Source organism: Notechis scutatus, chromosome 1 (assembly GCF_049901735.1).
Source record: "Notechis scutatus isolate UNSWTSFEM ecotype Mainland chromosome 1, rNotScu1.2, whole genome shotgun sequence".
Lineage (NCBI taxonomy): Eukaryota > Metazoa > Chordata > Lepidosauria > Squamata > Elapidae > Notechis > Notechis scutatus.
The window spans coordinates 195832332-195855889 of record NC_142009.1 but is presented as its reverse complement, the minus strand read 5'-3'; the positions used below and the strand labels follow the sequence as shown (position 1 = coordinate 195855889).

At 41.1% G+C, this 23558-nt stretch overlaps 1 protein-coding gene across 7 annotated transcripts in view; it reads left to right on the top strand.

Moving 5' to 3' along the window:
• The window catches only part of SLC4A10 (solute carrier family 4 member 10), a 177004-nt gene that overhangs the window by 73365 nt on the left and 80081 nt on the right, over positions 1-23558 (top strand). For all 7 annotated transcript variants that reach the window (XM_087949855.1, XM_087949852.1, XM_087949851.1 and 4 more), the window contains 2 exons: positions 3964-4045; positions 12316-12462. In XM_087949855.1, coding sequence (XP_087805981.1) covers positions 3964-4045; positions 12316-12462 — 229 coding nt within the window. The remainder of the gene's footprint in view (positions 1-3963; positions 4046-12315; positions 12463-23558) is intronic.

Here is a 23558-nt window from a genome sequence, read left to right as displayed (position 1 = left end):
GGCAACTGGACTTTCTTTGTTTTTCCTTGAAGACATTTCACTTCTCATCCAAATAGCTTCTTCAGCTTTGACTAAATGGTGGGAATGGATGGATTTACACTGTTCAAAAAAATAAAGGGAACACTTAAACAATACAATGTAACTCCAAGTCAATCACACTTATGTGAAATCAAACTGTCCACTTAGGTAGCAACACAGATTGACAACCAATTTCACATGCTGTTGTGCAAATGGAATAGACCACAGGTGGAAAGCAGAGGCAGATAGCAAGACATCCCCAATAAAGGAGTGGTTCTGCAGGTGGTGACCACAGACAACTTCTCAGTTCCTATGCTTTCTGGCTGATGGTTTGGTCACTTTTGAATGCTGGCGGTTCTTTCACTCTAGTGGTAGCATGAGACGGAGTCTACAACCCACACAAATGGCTCAGGTAGTGCAGCTCATCCAGGATGGCACATTAATGCGAGCTGTGGCAAGAAGGTTTGCTGTGTCTGTCAGCGTAGTGTCCAGAGCATGGAGGTGCTACCAGGAGACAGGCCAGTACATCAGGAGACGTGGAGGAGGCCATAGAAGGGCAACAACCCAGCATCAGGACCGCTACCTCCGCCTTTGTGCAAGGAGGGACAGGAGGAGCACTGCCAGAGCCCTGCAAAATGACCTCCAGTGGGCCACAAATGTGCATGTGGCTGCTCAAACGGTCAGAAACAGACTCCATGAGGGTGATATGAGGGCCCGACATCCACAGGTGGGGGTTGTGCTTACAGCCCAACACCGTGCAGGACGTTTGGCATTTGCCAGAGAACACCAAGATTGGCAAATTCGCCACTGGCGCCCTGTGCTCTTCACAGATGAATGCAGGTTCACATTGAGCACATGTGACAGACATGACAGGGTCTGGAGATGCCATGGAGAACATTCTGCTGTCTGTAACATCCTCCAGCATGAGTGGTTTGGCAGTGGGTCAGTAATGGTGTGGGGTGGCATTTCTTTAGGGGGCTGCACAGCCCTCCATGTGCTCGCCAGAGGTAGCCTGACTGCCATTAGGTACTGAGATGAGATCCTCAGACCCCTTGTGAGAACATAAGCTGGTGCGGTTGGCCCTGGGTTCCTCCTAATGCACGACAATGCTAGACCTCATGTGACTGGAGTGTGTCAGCAGTTCCTGCAAGACGAAGGCATTGATGCTATGGACTGACCCACCCGTTCCCCAGACCTGAATCCAGTTGAGCACATCTGGGACATCATGTCTCGCTCCATGCACCAACGCCACATTACACCACAGACTGTCCAGGAGTTGGGGGATGCTTTAGTCCAGGTGTGGGAAGGAGATCAAGAAACCACCCCCCCCCCCCCAAAAACCCAAACATAAGAAAAGGAAAAAAAACCCACCCCAAACCCACCCCCCCCCCCCCCCCCCCTTTTTTTGTTTAAAAACCACCCCCCCAACACCCACCCTTTTTTTTTTTTTTTTTTTTTTAAAAAACCCCCCCAAAAATAAAAAAATATCCTAATTTTTTTAAAAAAAAAAAAAAAAAAAAAAAAAAAAAAAAACCACCAACCACTTTTTCCTTTAAAAAAAAAAAAAAAAAAAAAAAAACCAAAAAAAAAAAAAACCCCCCCCCCCCCCCCCCCCCCCCCCCCCCCCCCATAACCCCAACCACCCCCCCCCTACCACCCCCCCCTCCTTAGCCCCCCCCCCCCCCCCCCCCCCCCCCCTCCAGTATATTCTTTTTTTTAATTTTTTTTTTTTTTTTTTGTTTTTTTTAAAGCCCTCGGACTATCCTCCACCTCATCAGGAGCATGCCCAGGCATTGTAGGGAGGTCATACAGGCACATACTGGAGGCCACACACACTACTGAGCCTCCTTTTGACTTGTTTTAAGGACATTACATCAAAGTTGGATCAGCCTGTAGTGTTTTTTTTTTTCACTTTAATTTTGAGTGTAACTCCAAATTCAGACTTCCATGGGTTGCTAAATTTGACTTCCATTGATAATTTTTGTGTGATTTTGTTGTCAGCACATTCAACTATGTAATGAACAAAGTATTTAATAAGAATATTTCATTCATTCAGATCTAGGATGTCTTATTTTTGTGTTCCCTTTATTTTTTTGAGCAGTGTATATTCCTCGCAATCATCTGGTCTTTAGCACTGAAAGTAGTTGAGACCACTTGAATGTTTATATTTTCTTCTTCTGATACTACTGATAGTTAGGAATAACAGTGGCTCACTCCAACCACCTAGCATCTATAATGGCAGGTTGTACATAGTGACAAAAGCTCCTGTTGTTGCAAACATTAACTGTGATTAGAAGTAGAGAGGTATGGTGAAGGAGAACAAGGGAAGATTGTATATCAATTGCAACATGCAACTTTTGCATTATCAGTAGCAGAACACTTGATTAGCTGTTTCAAGGAGATGTATGACTACTGCTGACTTACATTTCTTCCTGGGTCACCTTGCTGGAATGCCAAGTAAGAATAGTAAGTTGTGTTTTATTTGGCATTTTCCCAGCCAGAGCATAAGAAATACTCAACATCAAAACACTGCATCCAACATTTTTTTTTACTAAATGAAAGTTTGAAAACACAAGTCAGTGGCAAATCTCTTCATGTGACAATACAGGATCAGACAGATTTTTCAGACTTGCTCATGATGAGAAGATCTGGCAATAGCACATGAGAATTATTGAAGATGGAAATCGTGATATTGTTCATGTGAATTAAAACAGGATTAGTAATTATAAATAGTGCTATAGTAATAAAAAGACAGTGGATGAATAGAAATCTTAACTAACATCTTTCTGTTGAAGTCAATCACTTCTGGAATCATGAATGTTATTTAACCATTCATTTGTGTGCGACTTTATAGGCAAATGCTATCCATGCTACCCTTCAAGCACAGCTTCTTACAGTTGTTGGAGGTTCATCTTTGTATCAGTTTTGATGTTATCAAAACATCATGTTCTTTGTTTGCCCCTTCTTCTTCTTCCACTAACTACCATTCCTAGCATCATTGACTTCTCCAATGAATTTGCATGCATGACATGGCCAAAGTAAATCAAGCATAGTCTTGTGATTTTGCCTTCCAATAATGTGTCTGGTTTTATACAACTCATCACCTCTCTGTTGGTTGCTCTGGCTGTATCATATATTCATGTATTCATGTATCATGAATATCATGTATTCATGTATACATGATATTCCTGATACATGAATATCATGTATACGTGATATTCATGATACATGAATACATGTATCATGAATAGGATGCACTAATAATAGATCTCTAAGCTTAATTCTAACTCATTCACTGGCCATGATAATTCATTTAAAAAGTCTGCAGTGGTTTGCACAGTGACAGAGCCATTGATTGAGATGGGCAGCTACAGAAATTGAATCAATAAAATAGTGGCATGCCATTTTAGAGTTTAAGTGATCAATTCTAACCAATTAAGATTCATGTTGTAGTTTCCTTGGTGAGATCTGCCCTTCTATATAAAGGAAGTCGCCTATCACCTTTTGTTCTGTTTGGCTCTCTCGGTATTGCTTAGTCAGTATGGCTTAGTGGCCTAACTCATCCTGTTTTGTTATTTTTACGTGCTAATTAACCTTATGCTAGGCAGTCAGAACTTCATTAAGCAGGGAAAGCATTCTATCAGCAAAAGCTTCTGTGAAGTTATATGGAAGTGTTAAGGCTATCCGCAGATGCTATTTAGAATGACCATGTTAAGTTCTCTAGAGTGGAACCAGTCTTTAAAACAGCAGCAGGGAGCGTTGAGATCTGCTTCTTAGAGGTATTTTTTGGTGCTGATGGGAAGAAGATACCGCATTATCTTTTAATTAGAGCCAGCAATGCTTATTCTGATGGGGATTTTTTAAAAATTATTGTTGTGTTAAAATAAATCGTGCAGAATTTCAGCATGCTGGAAAATGATCTCTACAACCACTTTTATGTTACAGAGGAATGATGAAGAGGCGGTGGTGGACCAGGGAGGAACACGCTCTATCCTCAAGACTCATTTTGAAAAGGAAGACTTGGAAGGTGAGAGCTGCTTATTTCTGATTGAAGCTTTTATTGCCTTGAAACACGTGTAAAGAAGGTACGCTGTTGCTAATCTTCAAACAACTCAAACGTTTGGAAGTAATCTAAGTTTTGGACTCCAGCCAAGTGTGATTTGGACTTTCTTGATGACAATTTGGGATTGAATTTTTTTTTTTTAAAAAAGCAATGAGGTAAAAGGTGGAAGTGCTTCAGGCAGATTCCTCTTTAATTCACTGACAGTTTAAGGGAAAGGGTCATCTGTTTTCGTCTAGTCTCTTCCGATCGGAGCTGTCCCAACTTCAGCAGCTTTAATGGCTGCCTCTCTGCCGCCGGCAAGAAGGGCTTCTCCTGGATCAACCAGGGACTTTGCGATGTCCCTGGGATCTACAGGATGCACTCTTCCCTATCGCCATCTCTTCGGGACGGTTTAGGTCTGTTTGGACCGTCCAGGGGCAAAGATATCGGCTGCGATCTCAGACCTCCGCCCCCCTGGGAAAGGGTCATTTGTTCAGCAACCATTTGAACTTGCAATGGTACCGAACAAGTGGTACTTATGGTCCTTGAATTTTGGCCGTCCCAGCACCCCTAGACTCACATGATTGTGATCTGAGTGCTTGGCAACTGGCTCACACTTACAATGATTGCAGCATCCTACAGCCACATGATCACTATTCTTTGCTGGCTTCCCACAAGCAAAGCCCATGAGGAAGCTAGCAAGGAAGGTCGAAAGTTGTTCTGGTAAGCTGCTTGCATTGCACTCACTCAGCAACAGCCACCCCTGTCTTTTTCCAATTAAAACTTTTTTATTGGTTTACCAAAGTACAAAATACAAAGAAAAAAACATGGAAAAGTAAGAAGAGAGTAAGGGAAAAAGAGGGGGCAGTGGTGGTATTTTACCGGTTTGGCCCAGTTCTGCTGAGCCAGTAGCAGCGATGAGCAGGGGAGACCAAACCGATTCTCTCTCCTGCTCTGCTGTTGGGCCCACCTGCCCACCTGGGCTCCCATACTCACCTTTATCCTCTGAATTTGAAGCGCAGCTGCTTTGCGCGGCACAGAAGAGTGCCGTGCGGCAGCTGCTGAAGCAACCGGGAGAGTGCAGGCTTGCAGGAGGCGAGTTAGAACACCTCTGTGCCTGCGCAAACACCCCTGGCGCCTGCGCAAAGTGCGTGTTTGGCACAAAGTGCGCCCACCAAGCCACGCCCACTGAACCCGTGGCAACAATATTTGAATCCCACCACTGAGAGGGGGTATAGTGTAAAGGGAGAAAAAAAGAAAAGAAAAAAGACACCCACTTTCAACTTTCTTTGGCACAGTCAAAGGTAACAACATGACAACTACAACTTTTTGCTTTTACACAGCAATATGTACAAGCCATATAGAATAGAATAGAATAGAATAGAATAGAATAGAATAGAATAGAATAGAATAGAATAGAATAGAATAGTTGGAAGGGACCTTGGAGGTCTTCTAGTCCAACCCCCTGCCTAGGCAGGAAACCCTACACCACTTATTAGCCAAGTGTGATTGGACACCCAAGGAATTTGTCTTTGGTGCATATGCTGTCAGTGTACATAAACAAAAAAGATAAAATACATTCATCAAGAATCATAAGATACAACACTTAGTGATAGTCGTAGATTACTAATAAGCAATCAAATCATATTAGGAAACAAATAAAACAATATAGATTGTAAAGATACAAGCAACACAGTTATAGTCATAAGTAGGAAGAGATAGGTACTAGGAAAGATGAGACTAATAATAATAATACAGTCTTAGTAAATAATTTGACAGCGTTGTTGGAATTAGTTGTTTAGCAGAGTGATGGCATGTGGGGAAAAATTGTCCTTGTATTTTATTTCTATAACAATAAGCCCGTCTAATTTACTAATTTCATTTTTTTCCTCATTGCAAACACAAAATCCAGAAGCAATTCTGAACTAGGGACAAAATAAAATATAATCACTTATTTGGATAAAAGAAACATTTTTAACCATCTCAGCTTCCCTGTCTTGTCTGCAATCATGCTATTCTTTCTGGCCACCCCATGCATGCTTCCCCTGCTTGGCAGCAGCTGCTTACCTGTGATAAGTCATGACAGTCATAAGTCGAGGCATTCATGTGACCAGTCCTTATGGGTTTTACACAGCAGTTGTTAAGCAAATGACACTGTCACGTTAAATGAATCAATGTATTCCCATGGTGTTTTTTGCGTGGAAACCCTCAATCATGATCTCCTGAGCACCGAACGCTGCAACCAGCCATGAAGATGAATCAGTTGCCAAATGCCTGAAATGTGGTTGTGTAACTGTGGGAATTGTGTGAAGCCATCAAAACTCCGGAACTGGGTTGCACAGGTAATCCTCGACTTGTGGCCCCAATTGAGCCCAAAATTATTACATGAGATATTTGTTAAGTGAGTTTTGCCCCCATTTTGCGACTTCTGTTGCCTGAGTTGTTAAAGTGAATCATTGCAGTTGTGAAATTAGTAACTCGGTTGTTAAGTGAATCTCAGTTCCCTATTGACTGTGTTTGTCAAAAAGTTAGTTGCAAAAGGGGATCAGATGACCTTGGGATAACAGCAATGGTCATAAGTATGAACCAGTTGCCAAGCACCTGAATTTTGATCACATGACCATGAGGATGCTGCAAAGGTCGTAACTGTGAAACACGGTCCTAAGTCACTTTTGTCAGTGCCCTTGCAACTTTGAACAGTCACTAAATCGAGGACTTCTGCAATTAGCTTTTGGAGGAATCCATCATAACTTTGAACAGCTGTTGGGTGACTGCTCGTTAAATGGGCACTTCCTATATTTTGCTGTCAGATTTGTAGGGCCTTCTTTGCTATCCCAGTAATATTGAATACCAAGCATTAAAAGGAAATTGTTCTGATCCAGCTCCCCAAACACGACAAACCCACTGATGTGAACTCAAAAGATTCCTTTATTAGGCAGCCCCGGCAAAATGTTTCTCTCTCAACGCAGGCTAACAAGTCTGTCCGTCTGGAAGATGAATGGTTGTCTGCCACACCCATTCATCTCCGCCCCCTGTCTTTTATCCCCAGAGCTAGGGTGGGGCCTTGTTAGCAGTGGTGGCTCTTCCTTCCCCAGGATCGGCCCATGGCTTTTCACTGCTCTCTTCTTCTCTGCCTTCTGCGCCTCTGCACGTCCGGGCACTGGACTCAGCTGTTTCTCCTCTTCCTCATCAGCCACCTCCAGACCTGGGGGCTGCTGACTCTCCATCTGAGGGCTGATGGATGGCCCAGGCTCCGCCTCTGTCTCTTTCTCTCTGCCAGCTCCATTCCCTCTTCCTCCTCAGAGCTCCCGGGTTGCCCTGAAGCTGACCCTGACTCCCACGCTTCTCTCCCTCTCCTCTTGATTCGGCTGCTGGAGGAGGGGCTGGTGGCCGATAGGCCACAACAGAAATTCACGTCAGGGGCAGACTTACTTATATATATATTTAAGGTTGACTCAGCCTTCCATCCTTCTGAGGTGGGTAAAATGAGGACCCAAAATTGTTGGGGGCAATACGTTGACTCTGTAAACTGCTTAGACAGAGTTGTAAAGCACTATGAAGCGGTCTATAAATCTAAGTGCTATTGCTATACTTATTGCCACTCATTATCAATCTCATCAATGTGAGTGAGAGTATCTCCTTTAGGTCATGGAGCTTTCGTTTACATTTTATTTCATGTGTGGGGAGTTAGTTGACTCAGAAAGCAAAGCTCCAGTCTGCTCCTTTAAGAATTATATAGGGAGCTATAAATTCTTCAGTTTCCTTCTAGATCTCTAGGTTGAGTTGATTGATTTGACGAGCTAAAAACCTCTTGGCCGCTTCTGTCTTTTGTATAGAACATCCCTACTGGTTATTTTTATACCCTACCTTTTTGTTGTGACCTTATTCACAGAGACACAAACGCAGCATCATTGTCTCGGGTGACTTGTTCAGATCACTTTGGAGACTGTGTCTCAGCTTCCAAATGTTGTAAAAAAAAAAAAAAAAAGCGCAAAGCAATCCTTGCCTGGAAAGACAATAAAAATAAATGTTTGCCTTATAATAGTATACTTGTTAAATGCATGTCATTATACATTTAGGATAAAGATATACTTTATCTGTATCCTAAATGTAGAATCCTAAATTTAACACGGGTTAGTTATAGATTATGATTAAGCTGTTTATTTCTTCAGATGGGTTTGTGAAAGCCTTGTATGTATTACATTCTAATAGGAAACCCTTCATGATTTTACCAAAGTCATGGGACATCTCTCCTGTCTGCTCCAGACTTTTAAAACTAGCTGTGAAATGTTTCCAGGTTTTGGAAAGTACTTTTTGAAACCATCTAAGGCCTACAGAAGGGAACTGAGTTACCTTTCTTTGAGTTGCGCTGTAGTAGAAGGACCTCACTAGCTCCCACTATTTGTAAAAAAAAAAGTGCAGGTGATTACCTTTTAATTTCCACATACCTCTTAATGAATATCAACTTATTTATTACTGGGGTTGATCAGGGACTACCACATCAGATGCACGAAGTGGTTAAGTACCATGGGTAGGTGTAGCAGAATAGTCCTGCTAGATCGGGACAGGTAGGTGTTTTCTTTCTCACAATGGCCAGCCAGATGTTCTTGGGTCTTCACGATGAGATGAGCAGTGGTGGGATTCAGCCAGTTTGCACCAGTTTGGAGAACCAGTTGTTAACTTTCTGAGCAGTTTGGTGAATTGGTTGTTGGAAAAAACCATTAGGGCAGAGAACCGGTTGTTAAAGTATTTGAATCCCACCCCTGAAGATGAGGATCTATTCTTTGCCCTATGTTGTTCCCCTGCAGCTGTCATTTGAAAGCATGCTGCCTGCATCTGGAGGTGAGGCTGAGTTTCAAGTTTAATAGCTGTTATCTTACCCTTTGATGATTTTTGTTTCAAACTATTGGTCTACACTCTACAATACCCAAAGAATCAATGTTTTTTTTTTAAAAAAAAATATTAGTAGCCCTTGATTGACCTGCCCTCCATAAATTTACCCAATTTCCTTCTAATGATTTATGTCCTCCTTCAATCCCTTTTTCCTTGTAAAAGACTTTTTAATGAAAAAATATTTTCTGCAGGCTTAAGAAAACAACAGAAACATAACTGTTCAATCAATAAAAACTTGACTCAGTCATAAACCAGCAAATAAAATACAAAACTCACAATTAATTAAGATAAAAGGGAACATGTAGTTATTCTAAAAAGGTTTAGAGTTAATACTATGGCATTCTGTGCAGAGGAGGAACAGTACTTGGCTGTGGATAAGGAAATAAGGTCAGATTGATTTGATAATAACATCTTTAGATAAAACAAGTTGGAATAACCAGGATATTTTGTAAAGAATGGAGATATTAATTTCTGGCGAATACCTACATAGAGAGGGCAATACAGAATAAGATATTCCATTGATTCAATTATTCCTCCACCACCTGGACACAGTCTCAGTTTGAAAAGTACTTCTTCAGTAACAACTGTTGGAAGGACACTGAATTTGGTTAAGAAAAGAGAAAAAAGAAGAAATACAAAAGAAAATACATGATAAAATGTCTCTTCATATTTTCACATCTCCAAGAAGTACCTTAATACCTTGGTAGACAACTGCTTTGAAATTTGGTACTCAATCAGAGGTGGTATTCAGCAGGTTCTGACCAGTTCTGGAGAACCGGTAGTGGAAATTTTGAGTAGTTCGGAGAACCGGCAAATCCCACCTCTGACTGGTCCCGCCTCCATCTATTCTCTGCCTCCCGAGTCCCAGCTGATTGGTTGGGTCTTCTTTTGTTGCCCTGCACAAGAGAATGGAGCTGGAAAGCAGGTTAGTGGGGTGGGGAGGGGAATGGGGATTTTGCACTATCCTTCCCCTGCCATGCCCATCAAGACACACCCACCAAGACACGCCCACAGAACTGATAGTAAAATTTTTTGAAACCCACCACTGTACTCAATGCATTTTTATGCAAAAATTTTGTCCCAATATTCACTGTTTGGTACTCAGTGCACAAGCTAAAAACCAGTCAGTGTCGCTTGCCTTATGACTCATTACATTATTCCTTGTGGGAAAAATTGTTTGGTACTCATAGAGATACTCATTGGGACTCCCAGAACCAATTAAAATTGAGTACTGAGATATCACTGTACATCATAGACAACTTTTCTGGAATCATATACCAATGGTGCGTCATTTTGTAAAGCTACTCTTTTAAATTGTAAGAGAATGTAAATTTCATACCTTTTAACCATATTGTCTCCATTAATCCATTTAAATAGTGATCTCCTGCTTTGGGCAGAAAGGAGATCACGGTCCCTTCCAAACAAATATAAAAACCAACCAACCAAACAAAAAGGTTCTTGGCCAGTTTTATCATGCATTCTGTAACTTCTTCTATTTCAAATTGCATACAGTATGTTCTAGCAGTCGCATGTTCATTATTTATATACATAATTCACTTTCATTTCATTTTATCATATTCTATTCATGGGATCTTATCTATATTAAATCTTTCTCTTAATTGTGCGCATGGAAACCATTGAAAACTAAGTCCCTCAGCAGTCAATTGTTCACTTGATTTCATCTTAAATTCTCTATTTTCCTGTATTAACAAGCTCTTTTATGTAACCATTTATCTTTGACATTGATTCTTTTCTGTAAAACATTTCTTTGGCTGAGACATACAAAAGTACAGCCTGGGTTTGTATCTATTTCATATTTGGAATACAGCACTCCTGATAATAATGATTTTTAAAATCTACATTTACTTTAGCTTTATCATACCATAAATGACCATGCCGCCCAAACCTCAGACCATGTCCTTCTTTTCCCGAGAGTCTTCAATCCCATTCTTTCCCAAGCTAAAGAGTCTCAAGCATTCTAACCATGTTTCTTAAGAAGGGCACTGAGCAGCAATAATTCTGGGTTCATCTTTGGTTAATAGCTGCTGCATTAAGTTATAATGCAGACAGCCCTTCTCTGAGGGAGATGGTTGGATAAGAAATATGAAATATAAATAAATATAAATAAAATAATCCTTCCTCATGTGAATGAGCTTTCCGATAGATGGAATCTTTCTCTTTTCTTCTTTGTAAAGATATTTGATTTAATGTAGATTAAATGTTTGCTTAGTTGTATAGCCTTTAGTTCGCAGTTCCCTTGGCCTCTGATTGGGCAGTGCAGGAAACAGAACAGAAAATGTGCCAGGGTGGAGCCATTATGTTCAGTAACTATTATTTTAAGAATATTTCACAATAGTATGGGAAACCTGTGGCTGGGACTGCAGTAATGAAAAAGCAGGGAAAACTCACATGATGTAACAGTTCCTATATACAATGTGGGTCTGTTTTTGCCTTTTGTTTCTATGCTGTGGGAAATTTTTTATCTGGAAGCAAACAAAATCATGGGAAGCCCCTGCCCGCAATTTGAAATGCTGCAAACAAGATTTATCACCTCAGTGTGCATTAGGCCTCATGTTTCCTGTTTATTCCTTAGTTCCCATTCTGTCTTCTCTTCAGTAGTTATCTTCCGTTACAATCCTCTAATTTCCCCCTTTTTTTGAATCCCAAATTATTGGTTTCTGGGCTACAATTAACTTTAGGAACACAAAGTTTGAATAGTGGATTGCAGATGTTCTGTTTTCCTTCCTTGTTCCTTTCTTCATACTTCAGTGAATGTTTGCATTGCCTTATATCAACTGTTCTTTCTTATTGAATTTTCTATCCCTCAATCTGTTTTTATTTAGAATCCTGTCTAGGGTACAATGCCACTTTGATAAAGCCATATTACATCATGCATGATCAGTTTTAATGAAGATTGTTTCTAGGGAATTCCTTTTGTCTTGTTTCCAGAGAAACTGTCTTCATGGAGAAGGTGATAAATGCTGTAAGGTTTGGTGAGACCCAATATGGTGTAGGGCAGGGGCGTCAAACTGGCATCGTCACGTTGTCTAATTTTAATGCATTAGAATTCAGTATCCCAGAATTCCTAGTCAGCATTGAAAAGACTGGGTACTATATGCCTCCCCATATGTGCATGCGCATGCACACACACACACACACACACACACACACACACACACACAAAATAGTGTGTGAGTTATGCATTTAAATCTGTTCGGCCTTCCCCCCCTTTCCCCCATTTTAATACATTTTTAGAACTTCCATTTACCCCAATCTAATGCATAAACATTATTGTAGTCCTAACGTCTTAGTGATAGATGCGTTATCAAATCTACTTACTTGGACTGTATTCTGTCGTGTAGGTCACAGGACTTTGTTCATCGGTGTCCATGTGCCATTGGGTGGAAGAAAAAGTCATCGTCGCCATAGGCACCGTGGACACAAACATAGAAAGAGAGACAGAGAAAGAGATTCAGGATTAGAGGATGGCCGAGAGTCTCCTTCGTTTGGTAAGTCTTGCTTTATTATTATATATTTTTGAAAAAATAGTTCAGTGAAATGGGAACTGCAGTAAACAAGAGTTGATACATTCTAGTCCTTTTGAAGTTTTGGACGACAAGGGTAATAGTCTCAAGAGGAGCACATTGGAGCAGACATGTCAAGATGACACCAGAGCATATATGATAATAATGGATAACAGATAATCAGAGTTGGAAGGGATCTTGTAGGTCATCTAATCCAACCCCCTGCCCAAGCAGGAGACTGTACACCATTTCTGACAAATGGCAGTCCAATCTCTTCTTGAAGGTCTCAAGTGATGATGCTCAGACAACTTCCGAGGGCAGCCTCCAGTGATGGCGCGCCCACAACTTCCAAAGGCAAGCTGTTCCATTGGTTGATTGTTCTCACTGTCAGAAAGTTTCTCCTTATTTCCAGGTTAAATCTCTCCTTGTTCAGTTTCCATATCAAGTTCCTATTTCCTAGAACAAAGCAGGGCTGGTATAGCAGGTAAAGCTTGTAAATATTGCTACATACCTAAACAACTAAGAAATTATGACAGACCAAAGAATACTTGTCTGCAACCTTAATTCATAAAAGAGTAATCAGAGTACAGTAGTATATTCCTCAAAACTGATTAATGAAATCCCCCTACCAGCAGCACCTCTTTCTTCCCAGGAATTGAGTTGTTTTATTCTACTTTAGGATGACTTTTACTCTGTAAAAATCTAGAAAATGGTAAAATGAAGAAGATACATCAGTGCGGCTGAAGGGTCATTTCCTTACTCAGAAATGTATCTACCATATAACAGGAACCTTGTAAACAGGAATCCATGGTACAGCCATGTTTTGCTTATTATTATGAGGAATTAGAAGGATTAGGCTTTAAATAGAAATGGGAATATATATTTTTGTTAACTTGTGTTAAGTTTACTGGCTTTTGCTGTTTAATAAGGTGAGCTGAGGACCTAGAGATGAGTTTATAGAGAACGGGGGGAGGTATGGAATAAAGAAATATTTGGTTTAACAGATTAACAGAGTTGGAAGGGACCTTGTAGGTCATCTAGTCCAACGCTCCGCCCAAGCAGGAAATCCTACACCATTTCTGACAAATGGCAGTCCAGTCTTTTCTTGAAAGCCTCCAGTAATGAAGCTCCCACTCCTTCTGAAGGCAACTTTTGTTCCATTGGTTGATTGTTCTCACTGTCAGAAAGTTTCTCCTTATTTCCAGGTTAAATCTCTCCTTGGTTGTATTTTAAAAGGCAGAGATAAATTGTTAATGTTGAACATACTTGCTGGGGATGAACCGGATGTTTCTTTTTCTTATTTTCCCTGTTTTGGGTGGGAATGGGGTGGGTTTCTGCAGCTTCTATATTTTTAATGTATTTTTGTATCTGCTTTATCTGTTTAATGTAATTAGCAACATTACTGAAAAAGAAAAAGAAAACAAAGCACAGCCAATCTTTTATATCTCACATGGACTTGGTTTTCAGACTACACTAATTCTCACAAACTTATAAACCCTACAGAAAACATCAAATGCCATCAGTGGGAACCGCAGAGGATATTGTTATAATGGTTTATCACCAGAGTGCTATCTTGCTAGATCTATGGAGGGACTCATTACTAGTTCTAATTGTTGCTATTATTTATAAGAAAATGGTGGTTTGGAAGCAGGTAGAATAGTATCACATGAGGATTTCTTTGTCTCCAGATTCCTTCAGATTCCTGCCTACTGTAATTTGAAATTCCGGTAGACCTTAATCTCAGAAGCTTCCCTGATTCTCACCTCTCATTCTTCAAAAGAGGCATTCGCTTATTAGCCTTTGGATATTTTATCTCTTAATACAGAAACATTTACTGAAAGTATGCTTCTCATTGGCCATATGGCCTTTTTGCAATATATTTTCTTCTTTGGAGGTTTATTAAAAACCCTAATACATTATAATGCTTTAGAATTACAGCTTTACATGGAAAATTTATAACAAAACGTTGATTTATTAACTTACCAGGTTAATGGTCGTCATTTTAAATTCTGATTTCTCTTCTGGCATCCTCCACCCCCCCTGCACTTTTTCTTTATTTCTGTTTCATTTCTCTTCTTTATTCCCTTTGAACAACAGAACAATTTGCCATTCTGTCTTCTCTTACTGCCAGCTATCTCAAGTGATAAACTGCCTTCCTCCCCTCTCCTTGGATTCCTGATTCTTTTGTTCCTCCTCACTAGAAGGTACAGTGAGTTTGTTCCTCCTCACTGGGAGGTATAGTGAATTTGAAAGCCCTCTGCGAAAGCATTGAATAAACCACCACCGTTGTTATTTGCCGATTAGTCTGTACTGTACTAACGTTTGCTGGAAGCCCTCCAGGAATAAATTAAAAAAACACCTCAAAATATTAACACGAATGAAGGCGAATATATGAGTCTCAGGATAATGTTGCAGGATCCAATCTGGGTCAGAGCTTCTGAGCTTTCAGACTTGTGTTGGGAGCCCCATCCTCAGGGATCTTCTTTCTCCCGATTCTTGTGAAGAGAGACATTCGTTGAGGATGGACTCCAGCAGGAGTCCAAAGGCTCAGAAGGCTGAACCTCAAAATATTAAAATCCCAAAACCACTAGACATTTACAAACGTAACAAGAGCCATGTAAGTAACTGAATGGTCAATGTCTGGAATACTCTACCTGACTCTGTGGTTTCTTCCCCAAACACTTTAACCTTAGGCTGTCTACTATGGACCTCACTCCTTTCCCAAGAGGTCTGTAGGGGGCGTGCATAAGCGCACCAACGTGCCTACTGTCCCTGTCCTATTGCTTCTTTTTCTTATATGTATCCATTTCATGTATTCATAACTATGTTTACACATATACCTGTTATCTTTTAATCGCTTGACAAAATAAATAAATAAAAATAAAATAAAAATAACTGTAAGTTTGGTATATTTTACATATGTATGCAGGGAGACATTTCCTTCTGTCTTCCTCTGCCTTGAATATCATATTCATCCAAGCACGAGCCCCATTCCCTTGTCTCAATGGCTCGGCTTTAACAATGAGTTCAGCTTTAACAATTCCAGAGTTGTCCCATGCTGCTTATAATGGCGTCGTTCCCCAGGAGAAATTTCTGATGGGTTTAATAATGATAGAAAGTACTTTTCTGCCTGAATAAGAATATATATAGCCACTAAAAGTATATAAAGGGTGTGAATACTTTTAATATTATACTAAAAAGATAGATACAAGATCCAATCTGGGTCCAGAGGTTTTTGTCTTCTGAGCTTTTGCACTCGTGCTGGAGCCCCTCCTGAGGGAACTTCTCTGTATGCTTTCACAGAGAAAGCCCGCAGAGAAGTTCCCTGAAGATGGGAACTTCCAGCTCAGAAGACAAAAACTCTGGTCCCAGTGACCGACCCAAATTGGATCCTGCAACATTATCTTGGGACATGTATATTCGCCTTCATTCGTGACAGATCTTACAAAAACATGGCTGAATAACTTGCTGTACAGTACTGCAATATCAACAAATATTTTAGTTTCTTAGACGTGCCAGTGGAATTTCTGGAGTAAACTTAATAAATCTTTTATTTTAAAATGTATTTAAATGCTAAGCATTAGAAGCACAAAAGCAAAATGATATGAGCCTTTAGAGAAGGAGTTGAAATAGTTAACATCCTTCGTGGAAGAATATGAAGCAGAGGTGTGGTATTCAGCCAGTTCTGACAGGTTCTGGAGAACCAGGAGCGGAAATTTTTAGTAGTTCAGAGAACCGGCAAATCCCACCTCTGACTGGCCCCGCCCCCATCTATTCTCTGCCTCCTGAGTCCCAGCTGATCGGCTGGGTCTTCTTTTGTTGCCCTGCACAGGAGAACGGAGCTGGAAAGTAGGTTAGCAGGTTGGGGAGGGAATGCGGATTTTGCAGTATCCTTCCCCCAGGAGTGGGGTGGAAATGGGGATTTTACAGTATCCTTCCCCTGCCACGCCCACAGAAGACACACCCACCAAGCTACGCCCACAGAACTGGTAGTAAATATTTTTGAATCTCACCAATGATATGAAGGCAGAAAAAGTACCTTTCACAATCTGTTGTTAATAGGAATTAAGAGAATAAAAATGGTCACAAAAACCAACAGGTCAATTTAAAAGAATGATTTACATGAGTTTGTGTTATATGAATTTACAATGGGGGGCGGATCCTAATCTAGAAATTTCCTCCCTTTCTTTCCTGTATGTTACTCATCACTTTAAAACAGGTGTTTGTGTTGATTCAGTATGTGTATTGTTCAGATTTTTTTAAAGATGAAATTTACAGATCTCTCTTGAAAGGAAATCTACAATACAGGTAGTGTCCTCAATGTACAACCACAATGGAGCCCAAAATTTATGTTGATAAGTGAGAAATTTGTTAAGTAAGTTTTGCCCCACCTTACAAATATTCCCTGAAGGTCACCCATCCCAATATTGATTAGCTTGATCCAACCTAACAGAGATCAATCCAGTGCTGTTAGCTGCTGAGATGTCTTCATATATAGTACAGGCCATACAGAGAAATTGAATTCATGTTTTCTGCCTTTTAAATTTCCACACACTCTTCCAGAATAACATTTATTATCATCTTAATAGACGTGATATTTCCTCTGTCATATTTTAGTTTATTGCATTAAAAAAACCATACAAAGTCCTATGAAAAAGTTTTCCTCTTGACGATTGCAATTTTTGGAAGTCCTGTTTGCCATGTTTTATAATCAATCTTTTATTGATAAGCATAAAAGCACTTACATAAGAGGGAAAACCCAGGGAGAACTTCACTTATAATAGATTTTTCCATTGATCGATGGTTTGTTCAAAATGGGCTCATTACCCAGGCTGTTACTTTGTGGTTGGCCTTCTGAGTCATTGCCTTTCTTTGGAATCTGTTTCTGAATCTGTTTACTGAATCACAGGCTATGGTTAACTGCCCACAATGCCCACAATGATTTCTTGCTTCTGTCATAAGGATGGCAGTAAGGTAAGAACAACTATAATACTCTGCATTTTCTAGAAGTTATACCAGTATTGTTTACATGATAGCCCAGTTGAAACATTACTCATCCCACCAAGCTGTTTGGGTACAGCAGAGCTATTGAGTGGCACACAATTATTTTGCCTCTGACATTGGGAACTTTCTTTGGGGCATTTAAGTGATTAGCAGGTAGTTTAAAAACAAATAAAAAGGCTAAACAAGTATAAGTTTCTCAGGCTACCCGTACAGTTTAGAATTCTGTGTATATATATATATATGTATATATATATATATATGTATGTATATATGTACATATATATATATATATATATATGACCCACAGACGGACACAATACAGAAGCCTGATGATGGCAGATGAGATTCTGCTGAAACGTTGCTACAACTTTAAAAGAACTACAATGACGTGGGAAAATACCCGAACCAAGCCGAACACCATACATGTAAGTACCCGCGAAAACTTAAGAAAACATATATATATATATATATATATATTTTCTGAGGTTCTCGCGGGTATTTGTATGTGGATCTTTGGTTATTCGGGTTTTCTCCCGCGTAAGATTGGAAGTTTCTAGGCAACGTTTCGATGAAGTCTCATTCATCATCTTCAGGCTTCTGTCTTCAGCTCTGTGCTTCTCAGAGTGATGTGAGCTTGCAGCTGCTTCTTCCAAGATCACAGCTCACCAGCTCAAATCCCCCAGTAACTAAGACCAACCTGAGCACAACCAAGCCCCCACCTGAACAGAACACACCTCCAGCCAATCAGAACATGGCCAACCCCCCAACCAATCAGAACACAGCCAAACCCCCAACCAATGAGAACACACCCCTACCCAATCAGAACACAGCCAAGCCCCCACCCAATCAAGTCACACCCCCACTAGCAGTTAAAAGGAAGAAGCAGCTGCAAGCTCACATCACTCTGAGAAGCACAGAGCTGAAGACAGAAGCCTGAAGATGATGAATGAGACTTCATCGAAACGTTGCCTAGAAACTTCCAATCTTACGCGGGAGAAAACCCGAATAACCAAAGATCCATATATATATATATATATATATATATATATATATATATATATATATATATACACTTAAGTTTTCTGGTACTTACATGTATGGCCTTCAGCTTTGTTCGGTATTTTCCACGTCATAGTAGTGGTGCTTTTAAGTTAGCACGTTCAGCAGAATCTCATCTGCCATCATCTCATCAATACAGAAGCCTGATGATGGCAGATGAGATTCTGCTGAAACATTGCTACAACTTTAAAAGCACCACTACTATGATGTGGAAAATACCCGAACAAAGCTGAAGGCTATATATATATATATATATATATATATATATATATTCTGAGGTTCTCAGGGTATTTGTATGTGGATCTTTGGTTATTCGGGTTTTCTCCCACGTAAGATTGGAAGTATCCCACCCGCGGCTCGCTTTCCCAGCTCTGCCCAGCATTTACGGCTCTGGCGCGGCCCTGGCAGGATGAGTGGAGGGTCCGGCGGGAGGCGCCGCTGCCCGCCACAGCTGCGCCAGAGCCGTAAATGCTGGGCAGAGCTGGGAAAGCGAGCCGCGGGTGTGTGTGTGCCTCGCCCTGCCCCTCGTTCCCAAATCTCACCTGGGCGAGCCGTGGCTTCCTCACTTCTCAGCAAGCAGGAGGAACCGGCTGCAGCCCTCTCCTCCGCAGCGCAGACGTTGACCTTGCGGGAGAGAGAGGGAGAGATCCTCTCGGGCGAGTGCATTCCCCGCAGCCCTCCGCACGAAAGGAGGACCCGCCAGTAGGGGAAACCGAGCCGCGGAGGCGCTCGGTGCAGGTGCCTCCAAAGGCAGGAAGGACGGGCTGGCGGGCGCTAACCTCGCTCGTTCTCCCGCGCCGGGCTAAGGGTGGTGGCTGTTTCACTGCGAGCGGCTCAGACCCGCTGCTGCTGCTCTGCAGCCGCCCGCCTGGCCTTTCTTTGAGGTGAAAGAGCTCGCTGGGCTGAAGGGACCGGCGCCAGAGGCGCGCAGTGTAGGGAGGTCGGGGAGGAACGGAAGAGGCCCCGGGAAATTAGCCTCCCCACGTGGGGTTGGGCTGCCCTCTCGGGCAGGGGAGGCTTTGTAAAATAATTCGCTTTACCTTCGAAAGCAAAGGGAAGACGGGAGCGCCTGAAGCAAGTGTCTCCTCAGGGCTCCGGTTGCAGGGAGGAGCCCTGACTGGCCGCACGTGGCTGCGCCAAACGCCGCGGCAGCAAGGTAGAAGGGAAAGCAAGGGAGAAGGGAGAAGCAACGGTGGGAGATCTCCCGATATGAAGTGCCCCACCAACGCAGGTAGCACCATATCCGGGCATGCAACAAAAGTACTTCCTAACGGCAAGCCCCTCGCTTCCCCCATTTCGCATGTTTAATATGGGGCTTAATTTGGGGAGGGGCTTAATTTGATTTTATGCCAATAAAACATGGTGGGGCTTCCTATTGGTGGAGGCCGTATTGTTGAGAAACACGGTATATATATATATATATATATATATATATATATATATATATATATATATATATATATATATATATATATGGTGTTCGGCTTGGTTCGGTATTTTCCCACGTCATTGTAGTTCTTTTAAAGTTGTAGCAACGTTTCAGCAGAATCTCATCTGCCATCATCAGGCTTCTGTATTGTGTCCGTCTGTGGGTCAGACTTTTACAGTGGTTTCAGATTTAAATTTGGGGCAGCCTATTGCTGTGCCAGAATGGTTTTTTCTTCATCCTGATTGGTTGGGAGTCTTGGTCTGTGTTTATTGGTCTCGGAGTTTGCTGTGTTCTGCTTGATGGGTGTTTCTGATATCTTCTGTCTGTTTTTTGGCTCTTTTTGTATCTTGATTGGCTGGCAACTTGGAGAGCTGATTCTGAAGGTATTTACAAACAGGAAAAATTATTGAAAAAATTAAAGAAATTAGAACATGACAAGAAAACCCCCAACAACTCACAACAACACCTGAAACAATTAGTGCACAACGTTTCCAACAGAGAACTCACCAAAACAGAAACAGATGTTCTAACCAAAGGATTCAATTATGCTATAGCACCCCAAAAAATCCCCACAGAATCCATCATATGTGCAGTAGAATCCAGCCTAACTAAATTAAATACAGATGAAGCTGATAAAATAAGACACCAAGTTACCAATATCCTATGCACAAGCAAGCCACCCAAAAGCAACTTACAGAAAAATGAAATTAAAGCACTACAAACCCTGAAAAGAGATAGCAGCATAATCATCCTCCCAGCAGACAAAGGAAATGCCACTGTAGTAATGGACAGAAAAGACTACGAAACAAAATTGACAGACCTACTCCAAGACTCCACATACAAACCCATAAACACAGACCCAACCACATATCTGGAAAAATTAACCAAGAAGAAAATTATAACCAGCCACATAAGCAAAGAGATCCAACACACGATTATACCCAGAGAGAAATCTTCCAGATGCCCCAAACTATACGGCCTCCCAAAAATGCACAAAGAAGGCATACCTCTCAGACCCATAGTCAGCTCCAGAGGAGCACCACTACAAAACCTAGCCAAATACCTAGCAAAGCAGCTACAGCCCCATGCTGAAACAGCAGCTTCACATGTACAAAACTCATACCACTTCTTAGAAATGATCAAAGATCTACACGTGAGCAAGAAGATCTGCTTGTAAGTTTTGACGTGGTTTCCCTATTCACTCAAGTCCCGATAAAAGAGACCCTTGAAATCATCAAAAATAAATACCAACCAGCCAAACACCTCATGGAACTAACAGAACACTGCTTAACCAACACATATTTCATATACAAAGGACAAAGATACAAACAAATAGAAGGAGCCCCCATGGGATCACCACTGTCACCTGTCATTGCTAACCTGTTCATGGAAGAATTCGAATCCAGAGCCCTGGCCAATGCCATCCTCAAACCCAAACTATGGTTAAGATACATCGATGACACATTCGTGATTTGGCCCCATGGACAAGAAAACCTAAACAATTTCCTAACACACCTAAACAGCGCACACCCCAAAATCAAGTTCACCATGGAAACAGAAACAAACAAACAACTACCATTCCTAGATGTACTAATCTACAAAAAAACAGATGGCACACTAGGACACACCATATACCAGAAGAAAACACACACCAACCGCTACCTCAACGCCTAATCCCACCACCACCCAGCACAGATAAACTCCGTGGCTAAAACACTAATTACCAGAACCAAACGCCTGGCAGACAAGACACACATTAAGGCTGAACTATGCACCCTGACTAAAGTACTGACAGCCAACGGCTTCCACAAAAGCAAAATCACCAGCTTGATCCACAAAAACACACTGAAACATAATAGAGACCCAGAAGATGAACAGACCTATGGAACAGCTGTCCTGCCCTACATAAGAGGTACTACAGACAAAATTAGTAAGGTACTACACAGACATCACATCAGGACTGCCTTCAAAACAGACAGAAAAATAGCAGCCATCCTTAGCAACCCCAAAGATAAAATTGACCTGGAAAACCAAGGCGTATCGAAGTCCCCTGTGCATCATGCCCGGCCACATACATTGGACAGACCAATAGAAGAATAAGTACCCGCCTGGATGAACACAAAAATGCAGTCAAAAAGCTGGAACACACTTCCTCACTAGTCCAACACATGGAAGCTACAGGTCATAGCATCAACTTCAATGGCACCAAAACCCTGGCCACTATGGAAAACCCTAGCCACAGAGTCATCAGAGAAGCCATAGAGATTGAAAAAGACCAGAAAGCATGAACAGAAGAGATGATTCCACCAGGCTGTCAATCATTTGGAAGCCTGCACTCACAAACAAAAAATCTCCACACCACAAGCCAGGCAAACACCTGGGCACAAACAGATCCCCCTGATACCTCCAGCTCAAACACACCCCAACCAGGCACCCAGATGAAACCCAGCTTCCTAACTAATGATAGCCGTCCATTTACCCGAGCCAAGCTGCACTAAAGACCTCCATTAAAGTAACACAATGCTGCCAGCCAATCAAGATACAAAAAGAGCCAAAAACAGACAGAAGATATCAGAAACACCCATCAAGCAGAACACAGCAAACTCCGAGACCAATAAACACAGACCAAGACTCCCAACCAATCAGGATGAAGAAAAACCATTCTGGCACAGCAATAGGCTGCCCCAAATTTAAATCTGAAACCACTGTAAAAGTCTGACCCACAGACGGACACAATACAGAAGCCTGATGATGGCAGATGAGATTCTGCTGAAACGTTGCTACAACTTTAAAAGAACTACAATGACGTGGGAAAATACCCGAACCAAGCCGAACACCATACATGTAAGTACCAGAAAACTTAAGAAAACAATATATATATATATATATATATATATATATATATATATATATATATATATATATATATATATATATATATATATATATATATATATATATGAAAATATTAATGGAAATAGCTTAGAAACTATACACAGACTTTTTCATGAGAAACAGAGCAGAAATGGCCATGGAATGACTTTGTACTTGAGAATATTATTGAAAGCAGAATGAAAAAAATCATCCATTGCCATTTGTATCGATGTGAACTGAAAATAAAATACATATAAAATATCAATAAAATATTATTGATAAAATAAATAGGGAGGTTTTGCAGACATCCACAGTCAATTTATTCAAATGTTAGTCCAAATGTTTAAAAGAAAAAAATTGGAGGGATTTATGGTTGGAATTAATCAGAGATTAGCAGGAGATTTTTGTCCATGTCTAAACCATAATGAGTTCACTGGAACTTGCTTACTATGCTTGGTGAAAGGAGTAGGAGAGGATCTATATGCCACTGGGTCCCCCTCTCCTTGTTTACTGAGTCAGTTTTATAAACACTTGATCAAATCACTGCTTCTCAACATCTCAATTTATCAATAGCATTTTGATTTGTCAAAATATGAGCATTTATCAATATATCTCTATCTTTCCGCATCCTGATTTATAGAAATTTCACTGGGTGCTGTAGGAACGCAGGCTGAATTGTCCCGTTTCCTGTTTATATCACTGGAATTTTTGATAT